This window comes from Accipiter gentilis, chromosome 35 (genome assembly GCF_929443795.1).
Source record: "Accipiter gentilis chromosome 35, bAccGen1.1, whole genome shotgun sequence".
In the NCBI taxonomy this organism is placed as follows: domain Eukaryota; kingdom Metazoa; phylum Chordata; class Aves; order Accipitriformes; family Accipitridae; genus Astur; species Astur gentilis.
In genome coordinates this window covers 9459410-9474155 of record NC_064914.1, presented here as the reverse complement: position 1 = coordinate 9474155, position 14746 = coordinate 9459410, and the positions used below count along the sequence as shown (strand labels likewise).

General features: G+C 55.8%; 1 protein-coding gene across 1 annotated transcript in view; it reads left to right on the top strand.

Moving 5' to 3' along the window:
* LOC126034693 (electroneutral sodium bicarbonate exchanger 1-like) overlaps positions 1-14746 on the top strand; it is a 112525-nt gene that overhangs the window by 41165 nt on the left and 56614 nt on the right. Inside the window, exons 4-5 of the mRNA XM_049792662.1 lie at positions 12055-12306; positions 13119-13187. Coding sequence (XP_049648619.1) covers positions 12055-12306; positions 13119-13187 — 321 coding nt within the window. The remainder of the gene's footprint in view (positions 1-12054; positions 12307-13118; positions 13188-14746) is intronic.

Genomic DNA, 14746 nt, shown 5'->3' with positions numbered 1-14746 from the left:
TTTTTCCGGTGGGGGAAAAAGAACAAGTTGATTCGGCCGAGCCGAGAGGGGACCAAGCCGAGGCCACAGCTTCCTTGTGGCAGGTGGCCAACGCATTTGTGACTATTGGCCGTGCTTCTGTTCGCTGCCTTGGCTGGAGTGACGCAGAAATAGGAGAAAGGGCTTTGAGGGCGCAAAGGAGGGTCCCGCGGTGTCACTCGGTGGTGTGCTTTCCCCCAGCTCAAGGAGTGCTGTCAGGGCTTTTAGTCACCCGGTCGTAAAAGCAGCAGTTCTGGATCCCCGTCGGAGGGGGCCGCGCTTGCCCTGGGTGCGTGACACCCAGGAGGAGACAGTACCCGCTGCCGCGTGCTCCCAGAAAAGGCCTGGGTTCTGCACAACATCCCGTGAGGAGAGGCTGGGGCTGTTTGTGCTCCACAGGGATGGGGTTAGTACATCCCGTCCTGGTACTTGGAGGATTTGGCGCTCCCAAGGACACCCTCGGTAGGAACGCAGGCCTCTCGCTCCCGCTGTGGGAACGGTGTGTGGCCTGGGGGAGTGGGGACAACCGCCGTGAACCGGAGGCCCAAGATCTCTCCCGGCCTGTATCCTGTTAATGAAAGAGATTGCTCTCTGTTGGCGAGGCACCTCTGGCTGCCAATTTGTAAGTCGTGGCAGGGACCGATGCCGGGGGCGTGAAGGCAACCGCGCTCGTGAAAACATAAAACTGGATTTCATTTCAGAGCGCAGCTGAGCAACCCCGCTCCTCAACACTCCGCCATCTGCACGGACCGCTGTGGCTGGGACTGGGCAGTGCTGCTCATCCCAAAGGCCACCAGCTCACACCTGTGTCCCTGCTGCTTTGCCAGGAGCTTCTGCGCTGCGAGCCATGTTTTGGGGGCTGATGTCCTGGACTGCGAGAAGTGCGTCCCCGACCCGCAGCTGGCCAGGAGGATTGTGTCCCAGGTGGAATTCCCCCTCTCTGACGAGAACCTGGCCAAGGATGCTTTCCTCCTGAAACACATCCCGAAGAACAAGATGGGCTTCGTCAGCATCAAACTGCTGCCGTCCTTCAAGAAGGTAGGCAGTGCGCTGCGTTGGCCAGCCGGGGTGGGAAGTGGCCTTCACGTGGAGGATGCCTGGGTGTTGTGAGAGACTGCAAGAGGTACCGTCTCAAACGTTGTGGTGGGGCAAGTTCTGCTTGAAGACAAAGCCTGCACAGCAAGGAACCAAGGGGAAAAGCCCATCAGCTCAGACCTCAGCAACAGGAGGGGGAGGGCGTGCTGGAGGCTGCCCAGCTCCCTGTTCTGATCAGCTGTTCTGATACAAAGATAAACAATGGCCATGTCTGCAGGCAAGGAGAAGTTACTCCCCAAATGACCCCCAAGCCCAAAGGCTCACAAGGTGCTCATTAACCTGAGGAGTTTGGGTGCCCGCCCGAAGGAGGGGCAAGGATGATAAAAGGACACAAACTGAAGCCCCGGGCGTGCGAGAACACCGGGACTGGACCCCTAGGCTGACTGGACACCTTGGCTGACTGAACCAACGCTGGAGCAGGACTGGTGAAATCTTTCTCTTTTCCTTTCTCTCTCTCTGTCTTCTTCTCTCTTGCCTTTTCCACAATCCCTAGACCTCATCCGTTTCAAGATATAAACGGTTGACCAAGTCTGAGACTAAGAGTGGATCCAGCCGCCCCTGGGCCCTTCTCTGAGGAGGAGTCTAGAAAGCCAGGGGGTCTGCTCGGAACCTCGTGACTCAGCGGGAGGGATCTCCTTAGGATACCGAAAAGCCGGTCGAAGAAACTCTCTGAGACTCGTTTTGGAGTTTTAGAAAGCAGGCATTCTTTATTGCAGCGCTGGATGCACGGGGGATAGTTCCACCTCGCGTGCATGCCACAGCTTCAGCACTAACAGGTTAGTTAGAATAACGAATTGCATATGAATCAGATTAGTATACACGTACGTAAAAATGATTGTAACTGATTATCTTAGTACTGCCTACACCTGCTCACGCACAAGGAAGGATCCATTTGAGTCGAAGGGCTGCTTTTGCGACCACCGACCCATTTGAAGTTCTTGCTGGCTGTCCTTGAAGTCTTGATTCTTGTCCTTTGCTCTTGAAGCTTAATGCAGCTTCAGTCACATGTGGCCACTTTCAACGCTGTTCTCATCGAGCGTACAGGAACATCTAGTGCTAGGAGCAAAGAACTGCAAAACTTCTGAGTAACTACCTCTACTAGTTAATGGCTTGGCTATACTTTTGTCTTCAATCATAGCCTTAGGATAAGAAATCTAACAATTCTTTACCAAAGCTCACTTTTACAGTCACCTAGCAGCCAACCAGTTTCCACGGCTGGTCCAAAACACTAAAACCATCAAAATATTTAGACGTGCCGTACAGAATGTATGGGAATATGCTATCACTGCTTCCCTGAATTGATGTCTGTGGTTACAGCGTTTAGACAAGTAGTCTTATGCCAATTCCTGTGGTGAGAAACCCTGCCCCCTGCTTCCACGCCTCCCCAGTTCCGTTCGCTTCTGTCCTAACTCCAATCTTTAACCGGTCGTTTGGTGTCGTTTCACCCAAATTTAGCGCGAGGGAATTTCGCCTTAAACACGACTCCCTGGTCTGTCCAGTCTGGGTGGTGAGCGGTGTCTGGGTGTGCTCTGGCTGTCTGCGGTGAGGTGGACGGGGAGGTCCAGGCTCTGCTCAGGCTGTCTGTGTCCCTGCAAAGCAAAGCACTCGCTGGTGGTGCAGAGCTGGGCCCTGCTCTCTGCCTTCCGTGGGCTGCGGCAGTCCTCCAACCAGGGAGGGTGAACAGCTGGGGAAGCGGTGAACAGTTGGTTGCCTCAAAGCCAGCCCAGGGCTGGCTTCAGCTCTTCTGGCCACGGTTTCCCCAGGCTGCTTTGGGAGAGGAGAGCTCTTCCTCCGGCGCTGAGGCTCCTTGATGTTTGGGTTTGGGGCTTTTCCTTTTCTGTTCTCTCCTTTTTCCTCCTCCTCTCGAGCAGAAGAAGGGCTCTCGGTGGTCCCCGAGAGCTGCGGGCGGTGGTGTGGCAGCGGCTCCAGGGGCCAGTTTTGGGGCAAGGCCAGAGCTTGGGGCGAGTCGGCATGCGGGGCGAGACGCTGAGCAGCAGCGGCACCGGGAGCTGCGCCGTGCTGACGCCGACGGGACTGCGCCTGCCCGGGGTCCGGAGCGGCTCCCGCTGCCCCAGCGGCACCCCTGGGACTGCCCGAAGGAAGGGGCTCAGTCCCCCCAACCCCCCGGTGCTGGGGGACCTCACCCTGCAGGTGAGGCTGCTTCTCGAAGGTGCCGTGGGCTGCCTTGCTCCTGGGTTGTGGAGCTGGGATGGGAAATGGGCAATAAGGAGAGGTGAGCTTTCCAGGCACTTGCTGGCTGGTGCTGAGATTTGAGAGATTCATTTTTTCCCCCCTTCCTGGTCTTGCGGCTGCCCAAGGTGCAGCCAGAGAAGGGGAGGAGGGCCCCTGGCTGGCCCCCAGCTCCCTCCCTCGCCATTCTTGGGGTGATTGGGGGTTATTTTGCTGTGTCGGTGAGGCAGAGCTGGGCTGCGGGGCTGAGCGCGGTGGGACCCGAGGAAGGGCGTGATCGTCTTGAGGCTTTGAAGGGCTTTGCAGCGAGCCCTGTCCCCGCCGGTCGGGTTCAAGACGAATGCCTTGCAGGTCTTGCTGTCGTGTGTGCCCGTGTGTCCCCCCGGCCCCCAAGGTCTGTCATTGTCGCAGGGGCTCTGTGCTGCTTTCTGCGTGGGGCCGTGTCCGTGAATCCTGCAGGGACCTGTCTGTCCTGGCTTCCCCACCAAAGGGCTGCTGCCCCTGGGGAAGGGGACAGGGGAGTTGTTCCTGTTCCCGTCCCGTCCCCCCCCCACCATCGCCTGCCGCGCTGGTGGTGACTCAGGCCTGGGGGTGGCTGGGTTCCCCTCGGGGCTTGCTGGCTCGGATCTGGGGCTCGGCGGGGCTTTTGCACCTCTTGGGGGCTGTTTCCCGGTGCCCCCCGCGCTCCCTCCCCGTCCCACACAGGCACGGAGCGGTTCTGGAGAAGGAGCTTTTAATGGGAAAGACAAAAGAAAAGGTCCCACCAAAGCTGCTCTAAACCCACCCCCTCAACCCCCCCCAACCAATCCACCCCCCACTCCCCCCATCTCCATCTCACCCCTGTCTGATCCCCCTCCAACCCCCCACTCCCCCCATCTCCATCTCACCCCCGTCTGATCCCCCCTCACACCCCCATGTCGTCTGCCAGAGCCCTGCGCTTGCTGGGTGGCATTGGCAAGGAGCTCTGCGCCTGCCTCTTCCTCGGCTGCTCTGCCGTGGCAGACGGGGATGGTGGCAGGTGCATCCCCGCATCCTTCCGCGGCTCCTGGGGCTCCATCCCGACGATGTTAAATATGTCGAGGCTCAGCGTGGTGTAGGAGCTACCCTCCTACCCAAGACACAGTATCCCTGTGTTTGTTGAGCTGCCAGAAACAAACCGAGTGTCACACACCAATGTGAATCCCGTGTTCCAAAGTGAGGCCTTTGGAAGAAAGGGCTAATGCAAACCAGCCAAAGGAATCTTCTCTGTAGGGCTAAGGCAGCATTTTGCCAAAGAGTCGCCTGCTACTCCAGGGTGTCCCTTGCCACCTGCTGACTCTGACATTTCTGTCACGCGCAAACAAACTATCTCGACTAGATGAATGAGCAGCGCAGTTTATTACAGCAACGGTACAGGTGCTTTTGGATTGCCTGTGATAAATAGACTGTCTGCAAAGCACGTGCAGGTGGCATTACAGTCGCTTACAAGCGCATGAAATGATGAAAGAAAAGAGCTCTGAAGAATTCTAAGTTAGAATTCTAATTCTAATTAGAATTCTAATTCTAATTCGTTTCTGTTGTAGGCACCCGTTGCTTTGGCTCCAACCACCCCTGAGAGCGCGGCAGAGCCCCTGGTGCGCCCAGAAGAGCTGGCAAACCTGTCAGAGGAAAGATGGTAAAACGAGCTCGCTTTGGTTAAAATCAGAACCGACTCCAGTGGGTCGTGCCTTTCCCTACCTCATACCGCTGTGGGATGAAAAGGTTTGCAGGCTCTCCCCAGGACAAGGAGAAAAAGAAAAAACGAAAGAGAAAACAGGTCTGGGGAGAGAAGAGTGACAGACACGCAGAAAAGAGGAGGAGGAAGAGAGAAAACATTTTTGGGGACGGACCGGTGAAAAGATGCAGGAAGGTCCAGCAGTTCAGGAAGCCCAGGTGTGTACCAGGCTCTGCTGCCCATCTTTCCCAACTCTCAGCGCTGCTGCAAGTCAGTCCGACCCGCTGGCAAGGGACAGTGCTGTGCGGGGCTTGGAAATAACTCCATGGCCGCTCCCCAGGGGCTCCCCATCGAGCCCTGCTGCGTGGCACAGGGGCCCTGTGCATCTGTGCACGCATGCAGGTCTCTAAGGGCATTTCCCGTGGGGATAAGGCACCAGAGCCGTCCCCTGGTTGATGCCAGCCATAGCTCTCTCTTCTGGGCTATGAACAATTCCTCGTCAATGGTGTTCCCTAAAGAAAGGGGAAGCGAGTCATGCCTATTCCTGCCTTCATGGGTTTATCAGTGCTCTCCGACTCTGTCGTTGTAGGTGCCGTTTCCCTGTTACTGGCTGAAGCCCTGTGACTCCCAGGCCCGCCCCTCACCGCAGTTGATGTTTGCAATAAAAGGATCTTTTCTCTTTTCTGAGTGTGTCTGCCATACGATATTCTGGAGTAGGTAGATGGGGTTTTGTGATGAGTCCTCGGGGAGGAGTCTGGGATCTTGCCTTGTCCCAGCATCCTTTCCCGCAGGCATCAGGGCTGAGTTCAGGTGCTTTAGGAGTGAAACCAAAGCACGGACTCACACAGGAGGGTGGAGGTTGGAAGGGACCTGTAGAGTTCCTCTGGTCCAACCCGCCTGCTCAAGCAGGCTCACCTAGAGCAGGTTGCCCGGGACAACGTGCCCTTGGGTTTTGAACATCACCAAGGACGGAGACTCCGCAAACTCCCTGGGCAACCTGTGCCAGTGTTTGACTACGTTGACAGGAAAAAGTTGTTTTCTCATGTGCAGCTGGAGCATATCATGTGTTTTAATTTGTGCCTGTTGCCGCTGGTGCTCTCAGTGGGCACTCTTGAGAAGAGCCTGGCTCCCTCATCTTCATTCCCTCCCAGCAGGTTTAGATAGATTGGTATAGATAGATAGATAAGACACCCCCCCACTCCCCGGCTTTCTCTTCTCCCCATGGCAGTGTGCCAGCTTAAAAGCACCAGGGCAAAGTCGGCTTCCTTGAGGCTCCTTGTTTTGCAGGTGACCTGGAGACGTGGAGGTGCGTGAGGTTCCCCTGCCAAGAGAGGCAGAGGGCTGGAGGGCACAGCTGGACTCCTGCTCCTGCAACAGCAGGGACTCGCTGGCCAGAAATGGCCCCGAGGACCCCGGCAAGGGGCTGTGCTCAGTGCTGCAGAGGAAGGGGAAACTCCCCCCGGGAGCTGTGCCAATCTGCCCGGGGGAAAAAACTCCTTCCTGAGCCCAGCCCTGGTGCCCCGAGCAGGGTCCGGGGAGCTCCTGCGGGGGAGCGCGTTTGGGGTCGGCAGCCAGGGACCTTTTCCAGCCTGTTTGGTGCAAAGGCACGGGTGGGCGTGGGGCATCAGTCCCGGGAGAGCTGTGGCTGACTCCTCTTTCCCGGGAAGGGCAGGTCGCTCTTGCCGTGTCTCTGTCCTGCGCCCACCCGGGTTTCTTTGTCCTGCCAGCTGCTGCCCAGCGAGGAGGGTTCGGCTGAGCTCAGCGGGGATGTCCCGGGACCCGCCGAAGGAGAGCTCCTGCTTGGTCAGCATCCTGACCGCTAGCCCCGCTCTCGGGACAGCACGGCACGTCCCACGCGTGAAGCGGTGCCTGGGCTTGCCCTGGGAGCGGCACGACTCGGGAGCATTCTCCGGCTGCTGCGGCTCCCGTCCGTGCGATGGACGGAGGCGGCGGTTTCCCTGGCGGCTTTCCGCTGGTCTCGGCCCGCGACCCCTCGGGCTCTGTTTGGGCAGCCCTGCCCCGCACGCTGGGGATGGAAAGCGGCGCGATCCTGCTGCATCTGCCGCGGGGACAAAGCCACGGGGGAGTGAGCGAGCGAGCAGCCTCGTGGTGCTTGGTCGCCGGCTGGGCTGAAACCACCACAGTCCTTTTTTGCTGACATCATCGCAAGTGGGGAGAGAAAGGGCTGAGCTACCAGGGCCACTGCCAGCAGACTGTCATTAGGCACCAGAGTCAACGTTGACTCGAGAGGCCTGGGCAGAGCCCAGACCCCCCTGAAAGCAGCTGCAAGACCTGCCACGAGGTACAGGCCAACTCCTCTGATGCTTTGGGCTCACGCTGGAACCCCAAGCGCTCCAAGCCCCAAAATGCAGCTGCCTCTGCAGCGCAGCAGCAGCAGCAGCAGCCAGTGCCGAGCAGCGTGGGGAGCTGGAGCAGAGGGGGAGGCGCCCGGGCCGGGCTCAGCTCCCTTCGGCTCATCTCGTTTCTGTTCGGCTCCCTTCGGCTGGGCTCGGCTCCCTTCGGCTGGGCTCGATTCCCCTGGGCTCGGTTCGGCTCATCTCTTCGGCTGGGCTCGGCTCCTCTCGTTTGCACTCGGCTGCCCTTGGCTCCGCTCCGGCCGCAGCCCCGGCCCGGCCCCGCCTGAGGCAAGGGCGGGCGGCGGGCGCGGCGGGGCCGGTGGCAGTGGCGGGGGCTCCTCCCCGTCCGTGGAGCGGTGGGCTGCCCGGCGGTCGCCAGCGCCGGGGCTGCCCGGGGGCCTCGCAGGCCGGCAGCGGGGCTGAGGCGGCGGCGGTGGCGGTGGCGGTATATCCTCTCGCGGCAGGCCGGGGCGCCGGGTCCCGGCCTTCCCCCCGCAGGCCCGGCCAGCCCCGGCCCCTCCCTGCCGCCCCCGGGGCTGCGGGGGCAGCAGGGGACTGCCTGCCGCTGGTGGCTGTCCGGCGGAGGCCGGCGGGCACCGCGGAGACGTGCGGCTGTGTGTGGAGAGAAAGGAGTTTCTGCCGGCTGTCCCCGCAGGGAAGGGACCCGCAGCCGCCGGGGGTCTCCCTCCCTCCCTCCCAGCCTGGCGTGGGTGGCGGGCTGCGACACAGTCCTGCCCGGGCGTTCTTGGCAGCCCCCGGGGCAAGAGGCCCTGGAGGGAGCTTCAGGGAGGTCGGCAGTGGCGTTTCCAGAGCAGTCGCGTCCCGTTGGCTCTCCTGCTTCCTTCCCTCGGCTGGGAGAACGGAGGACGTCCTCGACAGCAGGTACCTACCTGTCGGTTGCCTGAAACCAGGAGGTTCCTAGGAGACCCTCAATTCAGACGGGACTGGGGGGGCTGCTTTTTTCCTGCCCTCTTTCACTGACCGTGAAAGCGGTCGCTTCCGAGGGGCTACTGGGCTTGCACGGGAGTGTAATGGGAGTAATGGGAGCTGTAAAAAGCGCTCCTGTTCCAGTGCCGTGCGTGGGTTTCGTGCTTCAGTGGGAAAAGAGGCTGGTTTTACTGACGGTGTTTTGAAATGTTGTTTAAAGCGTTCAGCTGAGAAGCTCTCGAGCCTCTGTAGTGGTTTAACCCCAGCCGGCAGCTAAGCCCCGCACGGCCGCTCGCTCGCTGCCCCGCAGTGGGAGGAGGGAGAGGATCGGAAGGGTGAATCAACTCGCGGGTTGGGATAAAGATGGTTTAACAAGTAAAAGCTGTGCACGCGAGCAAAGCAAAGTCAGGAATTCAGTCACTGCTTCCCATTGTCTGGCAGGTGTTTAGTTTGCAGGAAAGCAGGGTTCCATCACGCCTAACAGTTACTTGGGCATGTCCCCCCTTCCTTCTTCTTCCCCCAGTTATATTGCTGAGCGTGACATCCTGTGGTCTGGAATATCCCTTGGGTCAGTTGGGGTCAGCTGTCCCAGTCTTGTGCCCCCCCCCCCAGCTTCTTGTGCACCCCTAGCTGACTCCCTGGTGGGGTGGGGTGAGGAGCAGAAAAGGCCTTGATGCTGTGTAAGCACTGCTTTCAGCACAAATCCAAAACGTAGCCCTGTGCAAGCTACTGTGGGGAAAATTAACTCTCTGCCAGTCAAAACCAGCACAGCCGTGGAGCTCTGTACGCAAAGTATGTCCTTCTTTCTTGGGCTGTCTGCTGGTAGCAATGTGCCTTTTGCTGGCTTGGCAATCTGGCGCTCAAGTGTGGATGTGGAAAGAGTCTTTGGAAACTCTCAGTGGCAGCAGTTGTTTGTTGTGCTCTTGGGATTTTTTTTTTCACAAGGTTCCCCTTGCGCTGCCACTCCTCTTTGCGACGTGTTTGTGACAAACCTGTCGTGTTGTTTGGAAAGAAGAGCGTGCCTCTGCTGCAGGCAGAGGGGCTGAGCAGGCCTTTTAGGATAACTGCTGCTCTCAGTTTCTAGAAGGCACTGTAGTGGCAAGCCTGAGAAAGGAGAGTGAAGGGAGAGTGTTTTAGTCTGTGGTACTGCTGGCATGCAAGGCAGAGAAAGGAAAGCGGCCTTTGGGTGTGCAGGGGACAATGAATAGGAGGGTTGTGGGAGGTAACAGTTGTGTGGTAAGGCTGCAATGGGAAGTTTGAGTTAGCAGCCAGCAAAGTAACTAAAGCACAGGGTGCTGAGCAGCCTGGTCCGCTGGGGAGGATGTAAAACAAGTGAGGAGGATGGTCCTTTAGAAGTGAAAAAGAGACTTTCCCTGAGGGTATTGCCCTGGAGGAATCTGCTTGTGTCTGCTAGTCAGGCAGACAGAGATGATGGGCAAGTGCTTCTGTGAGTGGGCAAAACCTTGACCAGCTCAGTCGAGGAGCTCTGGAGCTTTTAGTTTGAGAGGGGACTGGGAATTGCTGGAGGCTGTGATCTGTAATAATTCCAGAAGTTTGAGCTGCTATGAAAAAGGAGCTGGAGCTGCTTAGGTTTAAGGGTTGTATTTTTAAGCAGGTGCCTATAGATTGGGTCCTGCTGAAGGAGTGTTCTGTAGGGCTCAAACTTGGTCTGAAACTATATGAGTTGTTGGTGTCTCAGCCTCTTATAAAAAAAGAATAATGATAGTATTCATAAGTATTACTAAAAAAGCAGTGGCTCAGCATAATCTGGCTCCCTGTGTACGTTGTTGCAAGGGTGTGATCATCATCAGACAGCAGTTCAAGGTTAATGCCCTCAGAGGCTTTTGGAAAGTGTTCTGAACTGTTGAGGTTAATTCTCTTTTCAGGTGGTGGCACCCGTGCAGAAACTAGGACTTGATCAAGCTAGGAATCATTGGCCTTGCAGGCCAAGCTCTGCAAGAGCTTGGATGTCCCGCACTCATTTCCATGAGTGCAAAATCATCGTAGCGTTTCCCACATGCCTCGTGACCTGCCCCAGATTGAAGATTTTTGGGGGTTGATTTTTTTTAATTTTTTTTTTCCTCCTCAGGTAGTAGGAAGTCAGGTTTCCCAAAGTTTTGGGGGTTGGGGTTGTGGAATTTTTTCCCTACCTTCTGTGCATTATGTGCTCGAGCAGAAAGTAGATTCGAATGAGGAGCTTCCTTTTGAGGACTAAAGGATGCCTCAGTGCCTTGTTGCCATTGTAGCTGTGAGTGTAGCTGTAGTGGCAGACGTGTTTTCTTATTTTTAATATTATTATTATTATTTTTAGGTTTTGACTTAAACCAACCCTTGTCCGCCTAATTAAGCTTTTTTTATTGTCTGACCCCAGATCTCACAGGGACAAACACAGCAGCAGTATCTAAGCAAGGGATCAGGCTGCATGTGCTCAGAGGGGTGGTGGGATTTGGTTAAGCAGCCTTAATGTTGTGGATGTCTGCAACTCTTGCATCTCACGTTACGGCCCTGTTTGTCATGCCCCTCTCACCTCTGGTTTCTCGCTCCAGGTGCGGTCCACAGTGAGCGACTTTGCTGTTTTCCTCACCATCGTCATCATGGTGCTCCTTGACTTTGTGGTTGGGATCCCATCGCCGAAGCTCCAGGTCCCCCATGCGTTCAAGGTAACGGGGTGTTTTGGCACGTGGGGGTGCCACAAGGTGATGCCGGGGCAGGGCAGGGCTGAGTCTGGAGGAGATGCTGGTGGTGTGACCATCTCCTCTTCCACCTCCAAGTGCCTTGCTTCCTCCTGGAAACGAGAAGATGGCCCCAAAACTAGATACCTACAGGGGAAGTATCTAGAGGTGCTTGCAAAGAGGAGACTGGCACTGCTGAAGCCCCCGGGAGAGGGGGACATGAAGCCAGGGCTGGGAGGTGCTCTGACACAGGGAGGGAGGGGAAAATGAAAGCCAGTGGAGTGCCTGGGCTGGGAGACGATGCTGATGTGTGGGCTTTGTTGCAGCCTACCAGAGGCGACCGCGGGTGGTTCGTCAACCCCATAGGACCCAACCCTTGGTGGACGGTGTTGGCTGCGCTCGTCCCAGCTCTGCTCTGCACCATCTTGATATTCATGGACCAGCAGATCAGTGCCGTTATTGTGAACAGGAAGGAGCACAAGCTGAAGGTAAGGGCCTGTGAGAGATGACTCCAGCCCCTTCTGGGCTGCAGGTCTGGGGAGAAGCTCTTATTCCTGATGCTTTCTGAAGGCATTGGTTTGGGACAAGGTCAGGCTACGTGGCAGGATGCTCTCCTGGATTAACGATGATGCAGGGAGAAAGTGACAGGGCAGTTCAGATGAGCAACCTTTTGGGGGAGCAAATTAATCTTGGAGCAATAGAGAACTGCGTTTTTGCTTTAAAATGGCAGCAGCAGCAGGTGTGGGGAATGAATTGTTTTGATGCGCTGCCAGGGATAACTCAGAGTCACACCTTCCTTGCAAGTGGTAGAATTTTCTTTGTGAGTGGAAAAAATGGTTTGGTGCTTTTGGGTTGTCGGTTGTTTTTTTTGTTGGAGAAGTATGTATCGCACAAGCTCTGCATATCCATTGTGTCTGAACTCCTGCCAGATTTTCATGCCAGGTGCTTGTGCAAAGCCCGCATACACCCTTACTTGTTTCCATTTCTTGTTTTGAATTCTGAAGAAGCTGACTTGTGCTTGAGCAGGGTTTGAGTCTGACTTGCGACGTTATCCTTGCTCTTGTGCTATGGGATGCTCTGTTTCTTGTTTTCCTGCCTGCAGAAAGGATGCGGGTACCACCTGGACCTTTTTGTGGTGGCCGTGATGCTCGGGGTGTGCTCTGTGATGGGGCTGCCCTGGTTTGTGGCTGCGACCGTCCTGTCCATCACCCACGTGAATAGCCTCAAAGTAGAGTCTGACTGCTCAGCTCCAGGAGAGCAACCCAAGTTTCTGGGGATACGAGAGCAGAGAGTCACTGGCTTGCTGATCTTTGTGCTCATGGGCTGCTCCGTCTTCTTCACTTCTGTGTTAAAGGTGAGAGGAAAATGCAAACCACCCAACAACCGCGAGCTTGTTGGAGGTTACAGAAAAAACTCCCCTCTCTGCAGGCCTGAGTAGTTAGTTGTGGAGCGGAGGAGGAGGAGGTGATCCCAACCCTTGGGGCTTGACCCACGATGGGAACCAGCCTCGGTTAGGTTTTGCAGCCCTTCAGGACCCCGTTTGGTGTGCTTGATACGAGCAAGCAACGCAACTGCTTGAATTTTTGGGTGTCTTTCAGGCCCGCCCATGTTTATGCGTTACAGTTGAGCATATTCAGACCAGCGCATCTGCTGTCTTTCAAACAGGCAGCCCTTTAGTGGCTGCAGTTTGCTCCCCAAATGCCCCGGAGCAGCCGTTCCCAGGAGCTAAACACACTGAGGTCATCCCCGTGGGCTTCCTTGCACGTTCCTCCCACAAAGTAATCTCGTCTCTAGGCTAGGAGGAGGCCTGTGGCCTTTGCCTGTTGCCCCAAGAATAGGCAGAAGTGTTTCTTCTACCGCCAGAGAATGCGGCATAGGGTAGCACGGGTGAAATCGCCTATTTTCCTCCAACCTTTCTGGAAAATAGGATTATTCTGAGGAGAGGTATCTCCCAAGTTCAGCCTAAAGCAGAGCCTTAGCTCACTCGTGCGCACAACATGGCAAAACAATGGTTAAAATCTGACCCATCTCTAAGCCTGAATGGAAGCTGGAAAGCTTCAAGCAATTTTAGGCAGTGCCTGTGGAAGAGGGTGGTAATACTGAAAATGCAATACAGAAAAAGAAAGGATTGCATTCTTTCTTTTTTTTCTCTTCCCCCCCCCCCAGTTTATACCAATGCCTGTGCTTTATGGCGTCTTTCTCTACATGGGTGTGTCGTCGCTCAGAGGAATTCAGGTACGGACTCTTTTACAGCGTGCAGCATGTTGGCTCCCTGGTATTTTGTCTCCGTAGCAGCAGGGAAAAAAGCAGTGGCATGGGAAAATCTTCTCACAGAGCAAGCAATGAAACTCTTTTGTGTAAGAAAAAGATTGGTGGAGGCACAGGAGGTATATAGGGCTGGGAGGACCAGGCAAGTTCAGCGCTCTCTGTTGCAGGGTTTAGGGCAGGTCAGTGTTTGGTTACGTGAAAGCGGGGGAATTCAGTGCAAAGGGAAGGCAGTTTCTACCACTGGTGGAAATCCTCGCTGGGGGGATTCAGTGGGCCGAGAAATGCTAATAATGGAATGGCATGGAATAGCTGCCATTTGGTGGGCAGCTCTCAGGGGCATGCCGGTTTCTAGATGGAGCGAAGGGAAACTGGGTGCTGCTCCCAGGAGGAATGCGGTGGGATCCAGGATTTCTGACGGCAAGCGAGCTGCTGCAAAGTGCCTCCACGTCTCGAGAGGGCCAGAAACTTGCCGCAGCCCCAAGGTGGCAACCTTTCCCTTTTATTTTGCAGTTCTTTGATCGCTTGAAGCTGTTTTGGATGCCGGCGAAACACCAGCCGGATTTCATCTACCTGCGGCACGTGCCCTTGCGAAAGATGCATTTCTTCACGGCGATCCAGCTGACCTGCCTCGTCCTGCTCTGGACCATCAAGGTGTCCCATGCCGCCATCATCTTTCCCATGATGGTAAGAGCTGCCACCGCTCGGCAGCGGGGTGTTTGCAGCGTTGGAGTGAGAGGTGGCATCGTCTCTGAGCTCACCACATCTTCCCTCTTGTTCGTGAAGGTTTTGGCTCTCGTCTTTGTCCGGAAAGCGATGGATTTCTGCTTCTCAAAGCGAGAGCTCAGCTTTCTGGATGACCTTATGCCAGAAAGGAAGAAGAAGTTGGACGATGCCAGAAATGAAGCCGGAGGAGAAGAAGAGGTAAGGCTTGCTGTGTCCTCGGGGCTGGACATCTCCGTGTGGCTGTGAGATTGCCTGTTTCTCTTACAGCTTGTCTGGAAACGTTGGGGGAAGATCAGCACTCAATCGAAATAGATCCCAATAGCCTGTAACTTTTGTAACCTTTGTTTCCTCAAGTAGCAGTGAGCTGAACGCTTGAATACAGGTGTAATTTTTAAAACAAGTCGTTTTTCACAAAGGTCATTATCATTATGATGATTATTATTAGATGCTGCTGCTGCTGCTGCTGCTGCTGGCAAGACTTGTTCATAATCGTGTTTTGAACACACAATCCCCCTGCCCCGAAATCTTTGGAGTGAACGGTTTCTCCCCTGCTGCACTAATACCTATAGCTGCCAAGGGGCAGAAGCGGAGGGCAGACTGCTGTTTGTGCTGGGCATTCAGCTTATCTCCACTTGGATCAAAGACAGAGAACGTGATTTGTCCCTTTTTTACATTAGGAGTCCAGGAGGGTGATGGAAGCTGCTGCTGCTGCTGCAAGTTCAGTTCAGCTGAACGTGGGGAAGACCAGTGACGTGGATATCCCAAAGCAAAGCAGTGACAGGTAAAGCCCCACCAAGCACCAG